The sequence below is a fragment of the Lontra canadensis genome, unplaced genomic scaffold (assembly GCF_010015895.1).
Source record: "Lontra canadensis isolate GAN:19392208 unplaced genomic scaffold, GSC_riverotter_1.0 scaffold69, whole genome shotgun sequence".
Lineage (NCBI taxonomy): Eukaryota > Metazoa > Chordata > Mammalia > Carnivora > Mustelidae > Lontra > Lontra canadensis.
The window spans coordinates 8485198-8507612 of NW_022631063.1; the positions used below are offsets into that span (position 1 = coordinate 8485198).

At 37.8% G+C, this 22415-nt stretch overlaps 1 protein-coding gene across 1 annotated transcript in view; it reads left to right on the forward strand.

Moving 5' to 3' along the window:
• The window catches only part of GORASP2 (golgi reassembly stacking protein 2), a 37486-nt gene that overhangs the window by 9206 nt on the left and 5865 nt on the right, over nucleotides 1-22415 (forward strand). The window contains exons 2-7 of the mRNA XM_032880434.1: nucleotides 11265-11345; nucleotides 12427-12630; nucleotides 13351-13437; nucleotides 14618-14748; nucleotides 18175-18307; nucleotides 20210-20333. Of these exons, the coding sequence (XP_032736325.1) occupies nucleotides 11265-11345; nucleotides 12427-12630; nucleotides 13351-13437; nucleotides 14618-14748; nucleotides 18175-18307; nucleotides 20210-20333 (760 nt within the window). The remainder of the gene's footprint in view (nucleotides 1-11264; nucleotides 11346-12426; nucleotides 12631-13350; nucleotides 13438-14617; nucleotides 14749-18174; nucleotides 18308-20209; nucleotides 20334-22415) is intronic.

A 22415-nucleotide genomic window follows, 5' to 3' on the forward strand; every position in this document is an offset into this window, starting at 1 on the left:
AATCATGGATGCTAATTTCTTTTTATGGATACCCCTTCACTGTGCAGTTTCTGCTATAAGGTTCTCATTTTTTGCTTCTTGCGTAAAAAAAAGTCTCACAAGTTTTGTCTTGCTTATTGTAGCTGTTTTTTCTAGAGTGTTTATGAAGGAAGTATTTTTCTGATGTGATTTTTGTTTTCGTAAGATAATCTCCAAGTGTAAAGTTCAACTTCTGTAAGTGCCAGTAATTGTGTTCATAATTTATTCTACCTGTCCATGTTTTGGTAACATTTATTTTTATCATTCATTTTTAAGTATAACTACTCTTTACTATTTTCAGCTGCTGCATTGTATTTCTTAATTGTTCAAAGTAAACTATGAGGCCTGAGAAGAATTGGAAAAAGTGGAACTTCAACATGCTTGTTAGAACTCTCAGGAAATGGATTTGTATGGAGTCAATTTCTTATTTAAAATGGATTATTTACTACTTTCAGTATCAAGAATATGTTATATGCAAATCTATTTTTAAAATGTATTTCGGGGGTGCCTGGGTGGCTCAGTGTTTAACAGGTCATGGTCCCAGGATCCTGGGATCGAGCCCTGCATCGGGCTCTCTGCTCGGTGGGGAGCCTGCTTTCTCCTCTCTCTCTCTCTCTCTGCCTGCCTCTCTGCCTACTTGTGATCTCTGTCTGTCAAATAAATAATAAAAATTTTAAAAAAATGTATTTCATGCTTCCCAGCATCACTCACAGATGATAAATATATTTTAGCCTTTTCATATCTTAATTGTTGTGATGGTATCCATATACTATATTATATTTGTATTTGAATACAAATCATGTACTTAATCACCTAGGCTTTCAGTGTACAGTATGGTAGCCTCTAGCCACATATGGCTGTTTAAACTTAGATATAAATTATTCATGTTAAATGAAGTTAAAAATTGAGTTCCACAGTCACACAAGCCACATTTTCACGTGTGGCTAGTGGCTACTGTATTTGGACAGCACATGTGCAGATTTTCGTAATTGTAAAAACTTCTAAAAATGGCTTAATGGCAGAGACCCTTCTTTTTAATCTTTGCATTCCCTACAACTAGACACAGTCACAACTTTTTTTTAAAGATTTATTTTGTGAGAGAGAGAGAGAGAGCGCCCATGGGATGGGATTGGGAGAGGGAGAGATTCTCAAGCAGATTCCCCACAGGGCATGGAGCCAGACACAGGGCTCAATCTCACAACCCTGAGATTATGAACTGAGCCAAAATCAAGAGTCAAACACTTAACTGACTGAGCTACCCAGGCACCCCACTATTATACCTTTCTCATAAATGCATAGTACCTACTCGTAGAATTTGGTAAGTGGCTTAACACCAGTGCTTTTTATTTTTGAAATTTTTATTCTCATTTTCTGCCAGCTATCATTTTTTGCTGTAATCAAGTGGAAGTAGCATCTCTTTCAGTTCTTTTGGCTATTCTCTGTCTGTTGATGGTGTGGAAATCAAATAGCCAAACCATGTAACTATAAATAGATTATAAGAGTGGTCCTAAAACTAAAGAGGATCCTACTAAAGAATGAATGGATCAACCAGGAGATTAAAAGAATAATTTAAAAAATTTGTGGAAACAAATGAAAATGAAAACACAATTGTTCAAAACCTTTGGGTTGCAGCAAAGACAGTCCTAAGAGGGAAATATATAGCAACACAAGCTTTTCTCAAGAAACAGGAAAGGTCTCAAATATACAACCTAACCTTTTACCTAAAGGAGCTGAAAGAACATCTGGAGAATTTGCTGGAGAAAGAACAGTAAATAAAGCCTAAACCCACCAAGAGAAGAGAATTGATAAAGATTAGAGCAGAAATCAAGGAAAAAGAAACCAAAAGAACAGTAGAACAGACCAACGAAACTAGGAGCTGATTCTTTGAAAGAATGAGATTGATAAACCGCTGGCCAGACTCACCAAAAAGAAGAGTGAAAGGACCCAAGTAAATAAAAATCATGAATGAAGGAGGAGAGATCACAACCAACACCAAAGAAATACAATTATAAGAACATATTATGAGCAACTATATGCCAACAGATTAGGCAGTCTGGAAGAAATGGAGACATTCCTAGAGAAGTATGAACTACCAAAACTAAAGCAGGAAGAAATAAGAAACCTGAACAGAACTATAACCAGCAAGGAAATTGAGGCAGTAATCAGCCCCCCCAAAAGAATCCAGGGCCGGATGGCTTCCCAGGGGAATTCTGCCAAACATTTAAAGCAGAATTAATACCTGTTCTTCTGAAGCTATTTCAAAAAATAGAAATGGAAGGAAAACCTCCAGATTCTTCCTATGAAGGCAGCATTACCTTCCAAACAACCCACCAAAAGAGAGAATTAACAATATCCCTGATGAACATGAATGCAAAAATTCTCATCAGTATACTAGTCAATAGGATCCAATAGTACAGTAAAAGGATTATTCACCACCACCAAGTAGGATTTATTCCTGGACTGCAAGGGTGTTTCAACATCCACAAATCAATCCGTGTGATACACTACATAAGTAAAAGGACAAGAATCATATGATACCCTCAATGGATGCAGAAAAAACATTTCACAAAGTACAGCATCCTTTTTTGATTAAAACTCTTCACAGTGTAGGGATAGAGGGAACATACCTAAATACCATAAAAGCCATATATGAAAGCCCACATTAATATCATTTTCAGTGGGGAAAAATGGAACTTTTTTTCAGTTTTCAAAAAACTAAGGTCAGGAACACAGGGATATCCACTCTCACCACTGCTGTTCAACATAGTACTAGAAGTCCTAGCCTCAGCAATCAGACAACAAAAATAAATTCAAGGCATCTGAATTGGCAAAGAAGTCATCAAACTGCCACTCCTTGCAGATGATATGACACTCTGTGGAAAACCCAAAAGACTCACCCCAAAATTGCTAGAACTCATACAGGAATTCACCAAAGTAGCAGGATATAAAAATCAATGCACAGAAATCAGTTGCATTTCTATACACTAGCAATGAGACAGAAGAAAGAGAAATTAAGGAGTCGATCCCGTATACAATTGCACCGAAAACTGTAAGATACTAGGAATAAATCTCACCAAAGAGGCAAAGAATCTGTACTCAGAAAAATACACAACACTCATGAAAGAAATTGAGGAAGACACAAAGAAATGGAAAAATGTTCCATGCTCATGGATTGAAAGAACAAATATTGTTAAAATGTCTTTGTTACCTAGAACAATCTACACATTCAGTGCATTCCCTATCAAAATACCATCAACTTTTTTTAGCTGGTAAAAATAATCCTAAAATTTGTATGGAACCAGAAAAGACCCCAAATAACCAAAGGAATGTTTTAAAAAAGAAAACCAAAACTGGTGGCATCACAATTCCAGACTTCAATCTCTATTACAAAGCTGTAATCATCAAGACAGTGTGGTATTGGCACACAGACAGACACATAGATTAGTGGAACAGAATAGAGAGTCCAGAAATGGGTCCTCCACTCTCTGGTCAACTAATCTTGGACAAAGCAGGAAAGAATATCCAGTGGAAAAAGTCTCCTCAACAAATGGTGTTGGGAAAATTGGACAACCACATGCAGAAGAATGAAAATGGACCATTCTCTTACACCATACACAGAAATAGACTCAAAATAGATGTAAGGTCTAAATATGAGAGAGGAATCCATGAAATCCTAGAGGAGAACACAGGCAGCAACCTCTTCGTCCTCAGCTGCAGCACCATATTGCTAGACCGGTCTCCAAAGGCAAGGGAAACAAAGGCAAAAATGAACTATTGGGACATCATCAAAATAAAAAGCTTTTGCACAGCAAAGGAAACAGCAAAAAACAAAAGACAACCAACAGAATGGGAGAAGGCATTTCCAAATGTCTTATCAGATAAAGGGCTAGTGTCCAAAATCTATAAAGAACTTATCAAACTCAACACCCAGTGAACAAATAATCCAGTCAATAAGTGGACAGAAGACATGAGCAGTTATTTCTCCAAAAAAGACATCCAAATGGCTTACAGACACATGAAAAAGTGCTCCCCATCACTCGGCATCAGGGAAATACAAATCAAAACCACAATGTGATACCACCTCACACAGACAGAATGACTAAAATTAACAAGTCAGGAAATTTCAGATGTTGACAAGGATATGGAGAAAGGAGAACCATCCTACACTGTTGGTGAGAATGCAAGCTGGTACAGCCACACTGGAAAACAGTATGGAGGTTCCTCCAAAAGTTGAAAATAGAGCTACCCTACGACCCAGCAATTGCACTACTGGGTATTTACCCCAAAGATACAAATGTAGTGATCCGAAGGAGTAGCTGCACCCCAATGTTTATAGCAGCAGTGTCCACAGTGCTAAAGTATGGAAAGAGCTCAGGTGTCCATAGACAGGACGGATAAAGAAGATGGAATATTAGTCAGCCATCAAGAAAAAAAAATGAAATCTTACCATTTGTAGTGATGTGAATGGAACTAGAGGGTATTTTGCTAAGCAAAATAAGTCAATCAGAGAAAGACAAATTATCATATGATCTCACTGGTAATGTGGACTCTAAGAAACAAAACAGAGGATCATAGGGGAAGATAGGAAAAAATAAGACAAAACCAGAGAGGGAGACAAACCATAGGAAACAAACAGGGTTGCTGCAGGGGATTTGGGGGAAGGGAGTAACTGGGTGATGGCCATTAAGGAGGGCATGTGATATAATGAGCATTGGGTATTATAGAAGACTGACAAATCCCTGGACTTTATATGTGAAACTAATAATATGATATAGGTTAATTAATTAAATTTAAATTTTAAGAAAGTGATCCCGAAATAATTCTGAAGAAGAATGAGCGTTAGATTAAGTTACTTTTTGGTCTTTGCACTAACTACTGGAGTTCTTTTAGATTCGGTTGCTGGCTTTCAAACTGCATTCTTTTTAGGTGAAATATTGGGTATGTTCTCAGGCTGTAATAATTTCATTTCTGCTTTTGAATAGAGGAAATATATGTCAAAGCTTTCTAAAGTGCGTGTAAGTTAATAGCCTGATGAATTTTCGCAAACAGCGTTCTCCTGTAACCAACATCCATCCCTTTCCAGGCACATTGACTACCCACCAGCCCCCCAGAGTGTATACACTCCTGATTTCTAACAGCGTAGATTAATTTGACCTGTTCTTAGATTTATATAAATGGAATCATATGTACTCATTTGTGTCTGGCCTCTTTTGCTCAAATGCTGCTTGTGAAATGTGTATTGTTGTAGGTCTCTGATTTTATTAATATATTTCATGCCATTGAGAGAATATACCAGGATTTGTTTTTGTATTCTGCTGTTCATGGGCATTGTGTGGTTTTTAGTTCAAGGCTAGTACAGCTAGTGCTGTTGTGAACATTAACTGTGTTGGGAGAACATATGTGTTCCCATGTTTCTTGGGTATACAAAATTTATATCTACAATATACAGTATTTGTTCAAATATTTCAGTATTAACAGATACTGCCAAATAGTTCGCTCCTTATATTTCCACCAGCAGCAATTGAGATTTCCAATTGTTCTGTATCAATATTTTCCATCTTTTTCATTTTGGCCATTCTGGTAGGTGTGTAGTGGTATCACGTTGTGGTTTTTATTTGCATTTTCTTGATGACTGTTGAAGTTGAGCATGTTTTCTTATTTATTGGTCACATCAGTATCCTTTTCTCTTGGGGTCAACTAAAATCTTTCCCCATTTCCCCATTATGTTATATATTGGGGTTTTTTTAGTAGCTTCATTGAGATATAATTTACCTACCATTAAATTCAATCTTTTTTTTTTTTTAGATTTTTTTTTTTAAGATTTTATTTATTGACAGAGATCACAAGTAGGCAGAGAGGTAGGCAGAGAGAGAGGAGGAAGCAGGCTCCCCGCTGAGCAGAGAGCCTGATGTGGGGCTCGATCCCAGAACCCTGGGATCATGACCTGAGCTGAAGGCAGAGGCTTAACCCACTGAGCCACCCAGGCACCCCTAAATTCAATCTTTTAAGGTATATACTTCACTGGGTTTTTTTTAGTATATTCACAGTTATGCCATCATCACCAGTAGCTAATTCCAGAACCTTTTTATTACCCCTAGAAAGAACCCCTGTACCCATTAGCAACCACTTTACATTCCTCCTACCCCTAACCCCTGGCAGCCACTAATCTACTGTTTCTGTGGATTTGCTCTCTCTGAACATTTCACATAAATGGAATCATATAATCTGTGGTCTTTATGATCTAGCATAATGTCTTCAAGGTTCATTCATGTTGTAACATGAATACTTCATTCCTTTTTGTTGCCAAATAATATTTCATTCTATGGGTGTGCCACATTTTGTTTATTCATTCATCAGTTAAAAGACATTTGGGTTGTTTCCACTTTCTGGCTGCTATGAATAATGTAACTATGAAATTTGTGTACAGATTTTTATGTGTACATGCTTTCATTTCTCTTGTTTATATATCTAGGAGTAGAATCTCTGGGTCATACAATAACTCATTAACATTTGAGGATCTGCCACACCGTTTCCACAGTGACTGCACCATTTTACTTTCCTACCATTAATGTTTGAGGGTTTGTTTCCAGCCTTTGTTATTGTCTTTATTTTAGCCAATTTTGTGGATGTGAAGTCCTATCTCATTGTGGTTTTACTGCCTCTTAATGATTTGCGTAGTTCTAAATCTGTTCTGAATACAGTTCCTTTGTTGGATGTGTATTATATCTTTCCAGTGTCTTAATTGTCTTTTGATGAGCAGAAGTTTTGTAATTTTAGTACAGTTTAGTTTATAAATTTTTTTAGTTTATGGACAGTGCTTTTGTATCCAGTTTAAGAAGTCTTTTCATATTTGAAAATCTCGAAAGATACTCTCTTATGTATTTCTCTAAAGGCTCGATCATTTTACCTTTATGGTTTTATTGTTTTATTCTTTTTCTTTTATTATTTGATCTTCTGTTGTCTGTTGTCCATCTGGAATTGATTTTTGAGAGACACATTTTGAAAGATGATTTCTCTTAACATCTTAGGACTTTTTCTTTCCTTTTTTTTTTTTTCCCAAAGGGGTGAGAGACATTAATATCTGGTTAGAAAAATAATGTAGTGTCCAGGAATTTGTTGGTTATAAAAATTTGCCCTCAGGTGGTGATTGCAGAGTTAGGAAGCGAAGTTTAAGATTTGTAGGACTCCTGGGGTGCCTGGCTGGTTCAGTCAAAAGAGCATGCTACCCTTGGTCTTCAGGTCATGAGTTCCAGCCCCATGTTGGTGTAGAGATTACTTAAATAAATAAATAAACTTTAAAAAAAAAAGATTTCTTCCAAGCATCAAACATGCCGGTACATAATTAAAAAAAAAAAAAAAAGATTTGTAAAACTCCTATCATACGTCAGCCTTAGCTCAGTGTTTCATAATCTCATTCACTCTCTACAGTATTCTTGTAAAGTAGATGACATCGTTCACTTGCAAATGAAAAAACTGAGGCCCAGAAAGATAAATACACTTTTCCAAGCTCACACAGCTAATAAATAGGTAAAATCATGCCTCAAAACCACATCAGTCTTGAATTCTAGAATTCTAGAATTTAAGAATTCTAGAATTCTGTCTTTTCATTGTGCATTTTTTCAAAATCTTGTAAAATCTTAACTATTAAACTTAACCAGTTTAGCCTGTTCATCTTAAATTGCTGTAGTATCCGTCCCAATAATAAATGCTGATGACCTGTAGAACCAGGTAGGCAGGTAGATACATGGGTTTTTGTTTCGTTTTGTTTTTTAATTTAACGTGGTTTGAAGGAAGCTGGCAATGAATCAACAATTGAAAGGTATTAGAGTGGACAGAAAGAATTGAAGTAATAACATGATGCTTGAAAAATTGGGTGCCTAAGAGATTCTTGTCAGTGGATATTGCCAGAGAAACCTCTGTGGATGTTTAATTTCCTGTGTTGTAGATCTTATTTTCCATGCTATGAAATGTAGGAAATTTATTTTAAGTATATTAGGGTCAAAGAGCATTTTCTAGGGCTCCCTCTACTGGCTTTCTATTAGTAATTAAGATACCTAGTTGCCAGAACGATGCTGGTACTAATGATGTAAGTAATTTAGGAAAGAAATTAATTTCAAGGTCTATAAGAGGAGATCGATGTTTGTAGCAAATGCAAATAGAAAAATAGAGTTAGAGAACTCTAAGCTTATTTATTTTAGAATTCTTATTTGGCTATTGAATCTCTTGAGTTATGGGGCAGAACACTTCTAATGGCATTGGAAACTTTCCATTTCAAACAAATAGTGGTAAAACTTTAGACTCGAAGGTTGGTGTGATAGGCATCAATGTGTGGGATCAACTTTCTTAAGTGGTGATAATATTACAAAAGTACTGTCTTTGGTCCTTGTTAACTAAAAGATGAACTTTTGGCATCCTTAGTGGAGAATTCTGCAACTGCTCAATGGACTGGTTGGTTTCTAGAAAAAGGTCATTTGGAAATATTCAGAGAATTAGATGATTAGATAAGGACCTTACTAAATGAGAAACTCCACAGTGAGGGGGCTCCATGGATCCATCTAAACCATACCTCTATCTAAAAGAGGTAATTATCCTCTTTTCAAACCCAAGGCATTTCACACCTGATTGCTAGGCACCTAATAGGCATTTCACACCTAGTAGATGATGACTCTTTCCCAGCTAGCAGTGACTTGACCTCACTTTTCTTCTCATAATAGCTCCAGACAGCTACCATTTCCCTTTTAGAGTTGCCTTTTGAGGAGAAATCTGCCTGCTACTTTGAATTCTAGACGTTTTGCTTGGTAATACGTAGAATATAAAATATCCCCCATTTAAGAAAAGTGCTTATAAAGAAACTAAACAAGTATGTGCTGATTATTTTCATTAGAGCTAATACTTGTAAATAATAAATCCCTTTGATATTTAACTTGTTTAATTTACAAAAGTGATGTAGTCCCAAATTTGCAGGAAAATTCATGTAAAGCAAGATTAAACAGTTTAAGTAAGTTAAGCATTGAACCATCTTTGTAATGGACAGTTATTTCTTACTGTGACAGATGAAGACCTAGTTTTACTTCTTCAGAAGTAATGAGAGTGTAATTTGGTTTTAAATAAATAAAATGTAGCATCAGTTCAAGAACAAATGAATGTATTATTATTCTAAGATTAAGTATCATTATTCCAAGAAGTTTGGTATTAGAGGAACAGATTCTGGGAACAATCTGGGTTCCATTTTGAAAGCATTAAATGATTTGTTACTGTGCAGATAGCTACAGATTTATGTATGGATGAATATGTATCATTTGGATAACTTAAGAATTCACTGTTAGAATTGTTAGGACTATTACAGATCATCAGCCTGCAAATATCAAGGCAAACCTTGCTTTCATAGGATAGTATTGACAGTATAAAATAACGTCAATTAGAAGAAAAAGTCCTCAAAACATGAAAATATTTTAGAGGAAATGCAAAGTGTATTGTTTAAATTTTTGTTGTTCTGTCATATTACTACTCTTAATAGCACCTGATATTTTTATTATTGTTATTATTACTATTGTTGTTATTACTATTATTATTATTACCTAATATTTTTATTACTAAATTCAGAAAATTTAATAGTTAAATTTTAGTCTGTTTCAAAATTGGGATGCTAAATATTTGAGTGGTTGAGAATCTAAGTAATCTTAGTCTTCCATTTAAAGTCCACTCTAGGGTTGCCTGGGTGGCTCATTTGGTTAAGGGGCTTTCTTCAGCTCAGGTCATGATGCCAGGGTCCTGGGATCAAGCCCCACATGGGGCTCCCTGCTCAGTGGAGAGCCTGCTTCTCCCTCTCCCTCTGCCTGCCTCTCTGCCTACTTGTGCTTTCTCTCTCTCTCTCTCTCTCTGTCAAATAAATAAATAAATCTTACAAAAAAAAAAAAAAAAAACCCGTATAAGTTTGGCTCCATGCTTTCTTTCCAGCCTTCATACTGGACTAATAGTTGCAAGATACACTTCTGAGTTTAACCTCTACCATGAGCCAGCAGGACCACAGGCAGGTCATGGGATGGTTTCTTCACCTGTAAATAAAGGAACTACACAAATTCTGTGGTATTAGCACTTTATTTGGAGAAGACCTTTGAAAATCTAATGAAAGCTGTGGATCTTTATACCCAGAAAACTGCTGATTCATATAAAATGTTGCATATAACTACAGGAGCTGCAGTGTTCCCGAAGCCATCCACACAGACTTCAGTTTAAAGATACCCCTGTGGGGCACCTGGGTGGCTCAGTGGGTTAAAGCCTCTGCCTTCAGCTCAGGTCATGATCCCAGGATCCTGGGACCGAGCCCCACATCAGGCTCTCTGCTCGGCAGGGAGCCTGCTTTCTCCTCCCTCTCTCTCCCCCTGCCTCTCTGCCTGCTTGTGATCTCTGTCTGTCAAATAAAATAAATAAAATCTTTAAAAATAATAAACCCCTAGATTGTAGATTTTCTGATTTTCAAAATCTGTAATTCTGTATTTCTATCCCACACCATCCTGTCGTCTAGCTGTATTATATTAACTTCATTTTTTCAGACTCCTAGATTTTTACTCAATATTTCAACTTTCAGATGTCCTTTCTTATGCCTCTTATCTATCCTCACCTTTAAAACCCTCAACCTAAAGCACAGTTCAGATATCTCTTTTTTTTTTTTCTGTGAAGCTTCTTCAGTCAGAATTAATTTTCTCCTTAGAACTTTGTAGCTCCGTCGTAGCTCTTAAACTCGTTGGTCTTGTATTACAGTTATTAGAGGGCTGTGTGTCCTCTGTTTTCCCTTCCTCTTCTTATCTGTTCCTTAACAGATGATGAATATCTTGACATCAGCAATTATGTTCCTGTTAGTTTTATAATTGAATGGTGCCTTACCAGTAGTAGTTGTGGAATAAATGCTTGCTAAATTAATTTGAATTTGTCACTTAGTTGTGATGACTGTTATGTGCTATATCCTGGAAAGGTTGACCCCCCCAAAAGTAGGTGGTGTGAAATAGAACTGTAGAGAAAGAACCTCATATATGGGATGAATTTGAAGAATGGGTAGAATTTAGGGAGGTGCAAGGGCCACATCTGGGAGAGATGACGAGAAATGAGAGAATTCATATGTTTTTACCTGTATTTCCTTATCAGTGAAATTAGTCTATTTTGACTGAAAATAGATAGGTATTAAAATTTAGCTTACAGTTTTTAGTAAAGCTTTGTATTTTACATTTTTGGCACTTTTGTTTTTACAGGTACAAGAAAATTCCCCAGGACATAGAGCTGGACTGGAGCCATTCTTTGATTTTATTGTTTCTATTAATGGTTCGAGATTAGTAAGTTAAGCTTTTTGTAGTTTCAACTATAATGTGTTGTAATCCTTTGAAAATGGAATTTTTTCAGATTATCTGTGGTGGTTATATATTAGTTATAAACATTATATGGAGTATGATACCAGTTTATAAAACTTATGGAAGGAAATATGAAAATGTGTAATATAGAATACTATATCTCACCCTTCAGTGATTATTGTAGGAGAATAAAATAGCTCCTAATATTTTTATTAAGACACTTTTATATGTTGAATATTTAATTTTTTTAAGCAGAAATAAGACGAAAAAGTTTGCTTTTTCAATGATTTCAGACCTTTGTATGCTTGAATTAGTAAAAACACCTTCTCAAATAACATATCAATTTGCTTGGAGCTAAATTTCATGATATATAAATAATATTTTTAGAACCAGGTAGAGAGGTATGTTCCAAAAGTACAGAATTAAAACCACCTTTTATAAGTTGCTTTTAGTTTACTCGTAGTAAAGTCTTAAAGGAAAAAAATTGTAATTTCACCAAAGGAAATTCTTACAATGGCTACTTGTCTTTTTTTTTTTTTTTCTTCTGTAGCAGTTTTAAGATTTTGTTCATTATTTATCAGCATCTCCTACGTAAGGGCCTTTATTCATTTATGTAATGAAATATTTAACATGCTGCTTCTATTTTTCTTTCCTTCCAGTTCCTAGTAAATAAATAAGGCGTGTATTTGGGAATACTGTCCAAAATTAAACCACAACATCAGCAAATGTCTTAGATTTTAAAATCAAAGTCATACTAACTCTGTTAGTAATATGACTTCTTATGGAATATTTTGGTTTTTTTAGCACTAAAACCCTAGATCACTTCAAATAATGTTGGGTTGCAAAATTCATAATCCGTAGTCTGCTATTAGAAGAAAGTCTGAAGTTGGTAAGATAGGAGTTCTTAATTTTCAACATTCTTTCACCTCAAGGAACATTTGAATGTTAGTGGCAGCTTTACCTATTGGATGTTTTATGTTGATTATTAATATTACTCCCATAGGACCTTAGCTTAAGCTAATTAAGTTTTTATTTATTAAGAAAAATGATTTCTTTATCTTCACAGAATAAAGACAATGACACTCTAAAGGATCTACTGAAAGCGAATGTTGAAAAGCCTGTAAAAATGCTGATCTACAGTAGTAAAACCCTGGAGCTGCGAGAGACATCTGTCACCCCCAGCAACATGTGGGGAGGCCAGGGCTTGCTGGGAGTGAGCATTCGTTTCTGCAGCTTTGATGGAGCAAACGAAAATGTTTGGCACGTATTGGTAGGTATTAGCTCTGAGCTGTTACTTACAGTTTACGAAACGCTGTAGGAGGGCGCTGTCTTCATCTTAGTTGGATTGTAGAGGTGTTATTATTAGGCTATTTATGGTTTCTGAAAATTAGAATTCATTCCTGTAGGTTAACAGATGTTAATAATTTCAGAAAAGAAACAAATACAGATGCCTAAGAACTATTTTTCTCATGATTCATCCATTAGAAGGACAAATGTCAAAGCAGATAGCTACAGATAGCTGAAATAATATTTTTTAAAAATGAAATAGATTAATATTTTAAATTTTTATTAAATATGTGATTCTTATGCTTGTGATTTAAATGTATTTTTTCCATAGCTTCTGATATGTGATATGTCTAACAAGATAGAAATGGGTTTTATGGGGCGCCTGGGTGGCTCAGTTAAGTGTCTGCCTTCGGCTCAGGTCATGATCCCAGAGTCCTAAGATCAAGCCCCACATTAGGCTCCTGTTCAGTGGGGAGCCTGCTCCTCTCTCTCTCCCTACCCCTCACTGCTCGAGTCTGCTTCTCCCTCTGCTCCTTACCCCACTTGTGCACCCTTTAAAATAAATAAAAGAAAATCTTAAAAAAAAGAAAGAAAAGGAAATATAAGGGGTTTTTAAATCACTAAAGTTAAGGACTATGAAATATAAATTTGGAAGATTATTTTATATACATTAATTTTGGGGTGTGTTTTTGTGTTATTCTAGGAAGTAGAATCAAATTCTCCCGCGGCACTGGCAGGTCTTAGACCTCACAGTGATTATATCATTGGAGCAGATACAGTCATGAATGAGGTAATTGGTGTGTTTATTAATAATGAAAGTTACATAACATTTCCTCATTAATGTTTAAGTTCAGAAGTGTATTTACATACTTCACATTTAGAGGTGAAATTTAGGTCTTTGCTGATCAAGATAACTTATGCATCTGTTAAATAGATGTTTAACAGGACAGGGTGTTAAACAGAACGTCTGGGGGGTGTCCTATAAGGTATAGCTGTATGGAAAAATACATGCCATGTGGCAATTGCACAGATTTTGTATATGATACACAGAAATCTTTTCTAGGAGTTCCTGGGTGGCTCAGTCAATTGAGCGTCCAGCTCTTGATTTTGGCCCAGGTCATGATCTTGGGATCGTGAGATGGAGCCCAAGTGGGGCTCTGTGCTCAGTGGGGACTCTCCTTGAAGATTCTCTCCCTCCTCTGCTCCTCTCACTCTTGTGAGCACACTCTCAAATAAATAAATCTTTAAAAATAAAACAGTCTCTTACATATACCTCAGGACTAAAGCAGATGCCCATTTGGGTTATTGATTTCATTTTCTCTTCCCCTTATTTTATGGGAACAAATTTGGCTCAGCTATTTTAGATCCCTTTCCTTGTCTGTTAGGTAGTGGAAGTATATATTGCTAAATGGAAAATGAGAGAAAAATAAGAGGCCCAGATAACCAGGTCTTATAATGAAGAGTAGGGGCACCTGGGTGGCTCAGTCAGTTGAACGTCCGAGTCTTAATTTTGGTTCACGTCATGATCTCATGATTTCAGGGTCACGAGATCGAGCCCTATGTCAGGCTCCCCGGGGAGTCTGCTTGAGATTCTCTCCCTCCTTCTCCCTCCCACCCTGTGTGCACGCTCGCTTGTGCTCTCTCTCAAATGAAGAAATAAATGTTTAAAAGAAGATAATGAAGAGTAAAAGCAGAATATATAGAATTTGGGTGTAGAGGAGTTCTACTAAAATTGCTGACCAGGTCTTAAGGAACTGGAGATAAGGCATTGCACATAGGAGATAGGTAAAATATTTGAAATCTTGTTTGGAGTATTGGTTTTAAGGCATGAATTTTATGTCTAGCAGCAGGGCCTACAATCTGTACTTTTTAAAAGTTTTCCAGGTGATTCTGCTATTAGCCAGGTTTGAGACTCACTGTTCTGAAGTTGAGTAACATAAATATGTTTTCCTCCTGTGATGCTTCTACAGTCTGAAGATCTGTTCAGCCTTATTGAAACACATGAAGCAAAACCACTGAAACTTTATGTGTATAATACAGACACTGATAACTGTCGAGAAGTGATTATTACACCAAATTCTGCATGGGGTGGAGAAGGCAGGTAAGGCCATTTTTCAAACAAAGTTACGATTTCTTAAACTTATCAGTAGATATTATAAAATCATTGCTTTTATTTTGAAACACGTTATTAGTTTATTATAAGATTTCTTTTGAGAAAAGGAAAGAGCTAACCTAGAATCCTGAAACTGGTAATCAACTAGTAATCCATTTTTTTAAAGCATATATTTAGGTAGTGTGGTATGTGTATATACTACGGTCCTTTCTTTACTAATCTAAGATCGAACAGCCTTGTTTCATTTCCTTATTTTAATAAAATAGTTTTCAGTTTTATTTTCCTAGTTCCCTTCCCCAACAATGGGGTAACACAGATGTAACTTTCTCTAGCTGTTGGGGAAATTTCTTAGCCATATGTGGAAACTGTTGGCTTTCAAAAATGACTGATTTCAAGCAAAAGTTAGACAGAATTGCAACAACAACAAAAAGCAACTTAGAGGGATGCCTGGGTGGCTCAGTTGGTTAAGCATTTGCCTTCATCTCAAGTCATAATCCTGGGGTCCTGGAATCGAGCCACACATTCAGGCTTCTTGCTCAGCAGGTAGCCTGCTTCTCCCTCTGCCTGCCACTCCCCCTGCTTGTGTGCTCTCTGACAAATAAATAAAATATTAAAAGAAAAAAAGAAGAAAAGTAGCTTAAAAAGATTATCAAGCCAAGCAGAGAAGCAAACTGTATAAAATCAGTTTTCCAGGACCATTCATCAAGTCATTTTCCCTAATTTTTCAAAAGCCAAAGCGAAGCAAGCATGAGGACTTGACTTCGCTTCTTCAGGTCTTTCAGCTGTTGTTTAAATTGTACAAGTTTGGGACACCTGGGTGGCTCAGTTGGTTAAGCGGCTGCCTTCGGCTCAGGTCATGATCCCAGCGTCCTGGGATCAAGTCCCACATCAGGCTCCTTGCTTGGCAGGGAGCCTGCTTCTCCCTCTGCCTCTGCCTGCCACTCTGTCTGCCTGTGCTCGCTCTCACTTCTCTCTCTATGACAAATAAAATCTTCTTAAAAAATAAAATAAATTGTACAAGTTTTTCATTTTTGAAAGCCTTATTTAATTGAGGAATTATTGAGTATAAGCCATAATTATAGGAAAGCCTAGGGTTTGGAAACCTTCTAAATACTTTATAAAAGTTCTAGCATTTGCTGGGGAGAAGGTGACTTAGTTGAGGCAGGCAGAGAAAGACCCTGTTCATAATATCTTTCCCCACACTACCTGAGATTCTGTAGCTGACTATATGTTGCAACCAGAATGCTAGCTTGTTGCAATTTGAGAAAATAGATAGAGGTATCACCTTAAGAATCTGGACTGTCTGGGGCAATTCTTGATCAAGTTATTTTCCATTGTCCAGGTTTGTAAACACACAGAAATATGATCTCAGGGCATTCAAAATCGACTCATTTCAGAGGGACTGCCTCATATTTAAACTAAATTTGTAGAGAAGCTGCTGTGTTTATTAGCATGGCAAATATTTAGTTTATAATAGAAATATTTCCCCTCTCCAGTTAGAAGAATACTCAGGTCAGATAAGTATCACAAAGAGTACTTGGTAAACAGAATCAAGAGTGCAAGGAAGAGATTCTGAAGATGGTGAAGTCCAGATGCAAAGAACATCACTAATTCCAAGAACCTTGTTTTTATTTTCTTTTTATTTTTTTAAAGATTTTATGTATTCATTTGACAGAGATCACAAGTAGGCGGAGAGGCAGGCAGAGAGAGCAGAGGAATCAGGCTCCCCACCGAGCAGAGAGCCCAATGCAGGGCCTGATCCCAGGACCCTGGGATCATGACCTGAGCCAAAGGCAGAGAGGCTTTAACTCACTGAGCCACCCAGGCGCCCCAGAACCTTGTTTTTAAATGCCTGCCTCTGATAGGCTGTCATTGATCAGTTTAAATTATTTAATCAACTTTCTTCCTCTCTAGTTCAGTGAGAATTGCAGATTTGATGGTAGAAAGGATGAAAAGTGAGCCAAGAAATAAGTAATTTTATAATATGAAACATCATTGTAAAATCAGATTTGGATTAGGAAGAGCTGGAGTTGGCCACTGTATGCTCTCCCAGCTCTGGGTGGTGGTAGTGTCCACAGAAGTAGTAGGTGCCTTGGCAGGAGAGAGGCACAAAGATAACCGTGCGTGACCCTCTCAGAAAGTATCAAGTAGTTTAGGAGATAAAAGCAATCTTGAGGGGCGCCTGGGTGGCTCAGTGGGTTAAGCCTCTGCCTTCGGCTCAGTTCATGGTCTCAGGGTCCTGGGATCGAGCCCCGCATCGGGCTCTCTGCTCAGCAGGGACCCTGCTTCCATTCCTCTCTCTCTCTGCCTGCCTGTCTGCCTACTTGTGGTCTCTGTCTGTCAAATAAATAAATAAAATCTTAAAAAAAAAAAAAAAAAAGCAATCTTGATAGAAACCTAAGATGGAATCTGATTGTGAAGAGCTTACCATGGACAGAAGTTTGGATACCCCCCAGGCAGTGAGACTCTGAATCACTGTACCCATGGAGGTGGTCGTTGGTTCTAAACAAAAGATACCAACTATTGTCATAAGCAAACATGAGTTTACTGCTATGGAGTTGCTCGGATAATCAGAGAAACAGCTAAAGTATCAGACATGGGAATGACAGAACTCAGCACCGCTAGGGAGTTATAGAGGAAGGAAATGAGCAGTTTTCATTAGTATTCTACTGAAGCGATGAAGTCATTTCTGTTTTTTCTGTCACTCCCAAGTTTTGCAGCCCTGGGTAGGAGAGGTAGATTGGCCTGCTTTGGGTTATGAACCATTCCTTGGTTTGGACAAGGCCCCCTGATGGACAGTCCCACCAGCACTGCACAGAACACAGAGAAGTAATTCTCCAAAGCAAAGAAGGAAAACAATCTTGGGAGGCCAGCAGACTGTGAAAAGAAGCAGTGTGATTATGTCTTATTAAAAAGATGCCTCTGCTGGCAGTGGGAGGATGAAGTAGAAGGAATCTGGATTAATTTGGATTGATTTGTGTCAGGTTCGGAAATAGAACTTCGGGTTGTGTAAATGACATCATCGTACAGGAGTGCTTGGAGCTCTTCAGTGGAAAGGCTATATGTCATTCATTACGCAAATAATTACTGTCTGCCATGTGCCAGGAACTGTTACGGCAGTAAACAAAATGAGGTCTCTGCCCTGAAGGACCTTAATATTTTATTGGGGGAGACAAAAAATAAATAAATGTACAGTGTGTTAGATGATGATAAATGCTTGAAGAAAAATAAAGGAAAGTAAGGGTATAATGTCTGGTGGAGGGAAGGGTGCTGTTTTATAAAGGGTGGTCAGGAAAGACCTCTGATAGGATGACATTATTTAAAAGAATGGAAATCGGTTTTGTATTTCAAAACCTCAGAGAAATGCAAGCTATGATTGATAATAACTTCAAGAAAAAAAATATATTTTCGTAGCCTAGGATGCGGCATTGGATACGGTTATTTGCATCGAATACCAACACGCCCGTTTGAAGAAGGGAAGAAAATTTCTCTTCCCGGACAGATGACTGGTACACCTATTACTCCTCTTAAAGATGGGTTTACAGAGGTAAGATAACTTCACTACCGGTGACATCACACAATTTCCAGTAAAACAAATCATCAGGTGTCTGTGGGGGGGCGGAGGGGCAGGTAGCCCTGAAGGCGATAGGGCAGGTGAGGAGGTAAATGCTGACCATGGTGAATATGAAGTTCCTGTATGATAGCCAGGTGGCTAGCCTGTGGATCTGGATTTCAGGAACAAGGATAAGACTAGAGATACAGATTTGGGAATCCGCAGCAGAGGGAGGGTAATTTAGCCTAATGTGAACAGTGATAAAAATTGTCAGGGAATTGGGCATGGGTGGGTCAGAGGACTGAGTCTGGAATCTTGAACATTCCTAATATTTAAATGGATGGGCAGAAAGGGGACTCAGCAAAGGGAGCTCAGAAGAAATCCTAAGGAAGGACAGAGCTTCAAGAAAGAAGGCATGTCGACCCTGAGGTACTGAGAGAAGTCAGGTGAGAGGACTGGAAAACACATGTCCAGAGAGACTGGCGGGGTGCAATTACCAGACCACAGGGAACGGAGGGCAAACATGGGTGATGAGGTGATGATGAGAGCTGGTGCTTAGTGTTTCAAGAAACTTAACTGAGAAAGCAGAGCAAGATGCTGTGTGGGAGCTATTACAGGATCAAAGTGAGGCTTTTTTAAGGAATAAGATATTTGCACAGGCTTATAGGCTTTTAAAACGTTTTCTATGGAAGTCTCATAGGACATTAACTTTCTTGTCTGCATGAATAAGTAAGAACCGAATATCCGGAAGGGAATGCTACCATTGTAAAGACAGGGCTGCCACCACTCTCATTTTCTGGTACATGGCTGGCCATCCCCAGTTCTAGAGAAAGTGAAGAGGAGCTAGAGAAGTGGAACCTTTCCTCACTCTCCACCCCTGCCCTTGGCCAATGGCCAGAGCCCATGTCATTTCATGCTTAGATGCCTACCACCGTGTCTGCTGCTCCTCATCAGTGGTTTCTGCCCCAGTTTTAAGCTTGTGGGCAGTCTGAGAAGACCAGAGGGTGAAATGGCAGCTAGGGAAAAGGGCCAGAATGCAAGTTGTGTTGGAATGTGCCAGGGGGCACTGGAGTTGGCAGAAGTTGAAGTATCCAGAGGTGAAACCACCCATCCGTAGAATCCATGTAGACTTACTTATCCCTCCCGCACCCCGCAAGGTAGAGGTCTGGCTGCCACATTCATTCACTGGTGAGAGAGGATAAGATTGACTCACGAGGTTAGAATCTTGAGAAACTCCAAGGACTCTATCATGGTACTAAGACTTCTGAGCTAATGTCTTCCATGAACAGTGAAAGTTAAAAACTGGCTGAGAACTCAGAGTAGAGGAAAGGTGGAGTAAAATGATTTGGGGACAGCTGTGAAGGGGAGGAAAGAGGAGAATCTCCTTCTAGAGTAGTGTGTGTGATGGGGGAGATGCCACATTATCAAGAGACTAGAAGTGACACGACGGAGAGATTGGGCTTTGACATGTAACAGAAATAGGAAGGAGTATCTGAAAGCAGAAGTCCCAGGTAAAACTTCTGACAGCTAGTTTGATCAAAAAAGGTATCTGTTAAGAAGTAAAACAAATTAGCAAACAAAAAAGAGAAAAAAGCAATCTGAGAAACAGACGCTTAACTATACAGAACAGATGGTTACCAGAGGGGCGGGTGGAGGTTGGGTGACACAGGTGATGGGGATTAAGGAGGGCACTCGTGATGCGCACCGGGTGACTATGGAAGTATTAAATCACTTTTCTTCAACTGAAACTAATATTACACTATGTGTTAACTAACTGGGACTTAAATAAAAACTTTTGTTTAAAAAAGGTATCTGTAGGAACAATGAGAGACAGTATCTGTATGTCCTTTCAAGTAAACTTGAGTAATTTTTTTTCTTTCCTTCTTTTTTTGGTAGGTCCAGCTGTCCTCAGTTAATCCCCCATCTTTCTCACCACCGGGAACTACAGAAATCGAACAGGGTCTGTCTGGACTTTCTATTAGCTCAACTCCACCAGCTGTCAGTAATGTTCTCAGTACAGGTGTGCAGAAAATCTATTTTCAACCCACTTTGTTTTACATGATACTCTTTTCTGTCTCTGGTTATAGAATTTTAAAACTTAATGCCGGTGTACTTTGAAAACTGTAAATATGCTCTGCATTTAAACCTCTTCTCGGTGTCTTTTAGAGTCAGGACTTCTCTTAGCTTGGACAGGTTGTAGAGTCAGGACTGTACCTTTCAGTTCTGTTTAATTATCTCTTTACGCAACAGATGTTTGCATTATCCCCCCAGGTAGTAAACACTGGAGATACAAACGGGAGCAAGACACTGTTCTCCCTGGGGGTTCATTCTTGCGCAGGGGACACATGCATGTCTTCCTCCCTTTTCTTATTTCTTATTCTACCCATACAGTCCTTTTTTTAGTTTTTTTCCAATAGCTTTATTGATACACAGTTCACATAGCATACAAGTCACCCATTTAAAATACATAATGCAGTGGGATTTATTTCTCTGTATTTGTAAAGTTGTGCACCCATCACATCAATTTCAGAACATCTCATTACCCCAAAAGAAACCCTGGGCCCTGTCAGTCCCTTACTGTCTTTCCCCAACCCCTCCGGCCTAGACCATTCCTAATCTCCTTTCTCGTTCTGTATTTTTGCCTAATCTAGACATTTCATGCAATATGCATGGTTTCTGTGACTGACTTCTTCCACTTAGAATAATGTTTTCAAGGTTCTTCATGTGGTAGCATGTAGTATTACTTCCTTTCTGCGGCTAGTTAATGTTCCATCATGTGAACGTGCCATGCTGTTATTTTTCCATCAGTTGTGGGACATTTAGGTTGTTTCTGCTTCTTGGCTGTTAGGAATAACGTTGCTACGAACGTTTGTGTACAAGTTTTTGCATGAACCTGTGTCTTCATTTTTTTGGTTATATTCCTAGGCCTGGGATTGCTTGGTCACATGATAATAGATCTTAACTTGGTATGTTGGTTGAGTTTATTTATCTGTTGCCTTCTTAAAAATCACCTGTTTTCTGATTTTGTTTCTTCATAAAACCAAGAGTATATTACTACTCAGTAAATGTTAAGTGAAAGAAATACATAGTTTAGTTTTATCTCATTAATATACATTTATTCTTGAGCTCCTTTTAATATTTGTGTTCACGATTTGTTCACGTTTCCCTTTGTCCTGGAATGGACTTAAAAGAGATGGATTCACCAAGATGCAGTTAAGGTCAATGGTATGATTTTTACACTTGGTCCCCTAGGTTCAAGTTCCAGCCCTTTTCAGTCTTCATTTTCATTCCCAAAGATGTGTTTTTCTAGATAAAATATAAAATTTCAATTTTATAGAATTAAAAATCCAGACATAGCCTAAGGTAGATGGCATGGTATTATGAACCACCCCCTTCCACCACCACCACCCAGCCTCACCAGTCTTCACTATGGTGACCTGCTTTTCTACTCCCTACCCTTTGCTGTTTTCTTCCCAGCTTTTTTGAAATGTAACTAACTACCATAAAATTAAGTCACTGTATGTATGCAGCTCCATGTTTTGTAGTAAATTTATGGAGTTGTGAGGTCATGACCACAATCCAGGTGTTTAGAACATTTCCTAGATGAAATGAAATATTAATGTCGCCAATATAAGTCACAGATACAGTTGGGAGGGAATTTAAAGTTTATTTCAATTGAGTGGTGTTGGAATCCTTTTTCATATTGTGATTTCTTTTTCTTAGATTCCATCAGATGGTTTTCTAGTTTATTCCTGAATAGACTTAGTACAGGTGGGCTGGTGTAACGCCCACAGCAGCAGACCGCTCTGTGTCTGAATAACTCTTTCCTCTTTTAGAGTAAGTGTTCCAGTGCCATACCAGAGCTCTTCTGACATCTCTCCTCAAATCGCAGTTTCTTTTTGACATTTTAAATCTTCTTACATTATAGTTACACTTGTCTTAGAAGCACAGGCACTGAGATCCCTGGCCTTGTTACACTGTAGAGAAATGGCTTCTTGACTATTAAAAGACAGAAATGTCAATCAGTTTCTCAGAAGAGACCAAAATCAACATTTTCACTTAAAGAAAATTGGCTTAAAAATTGAATATTATAGCAACATAC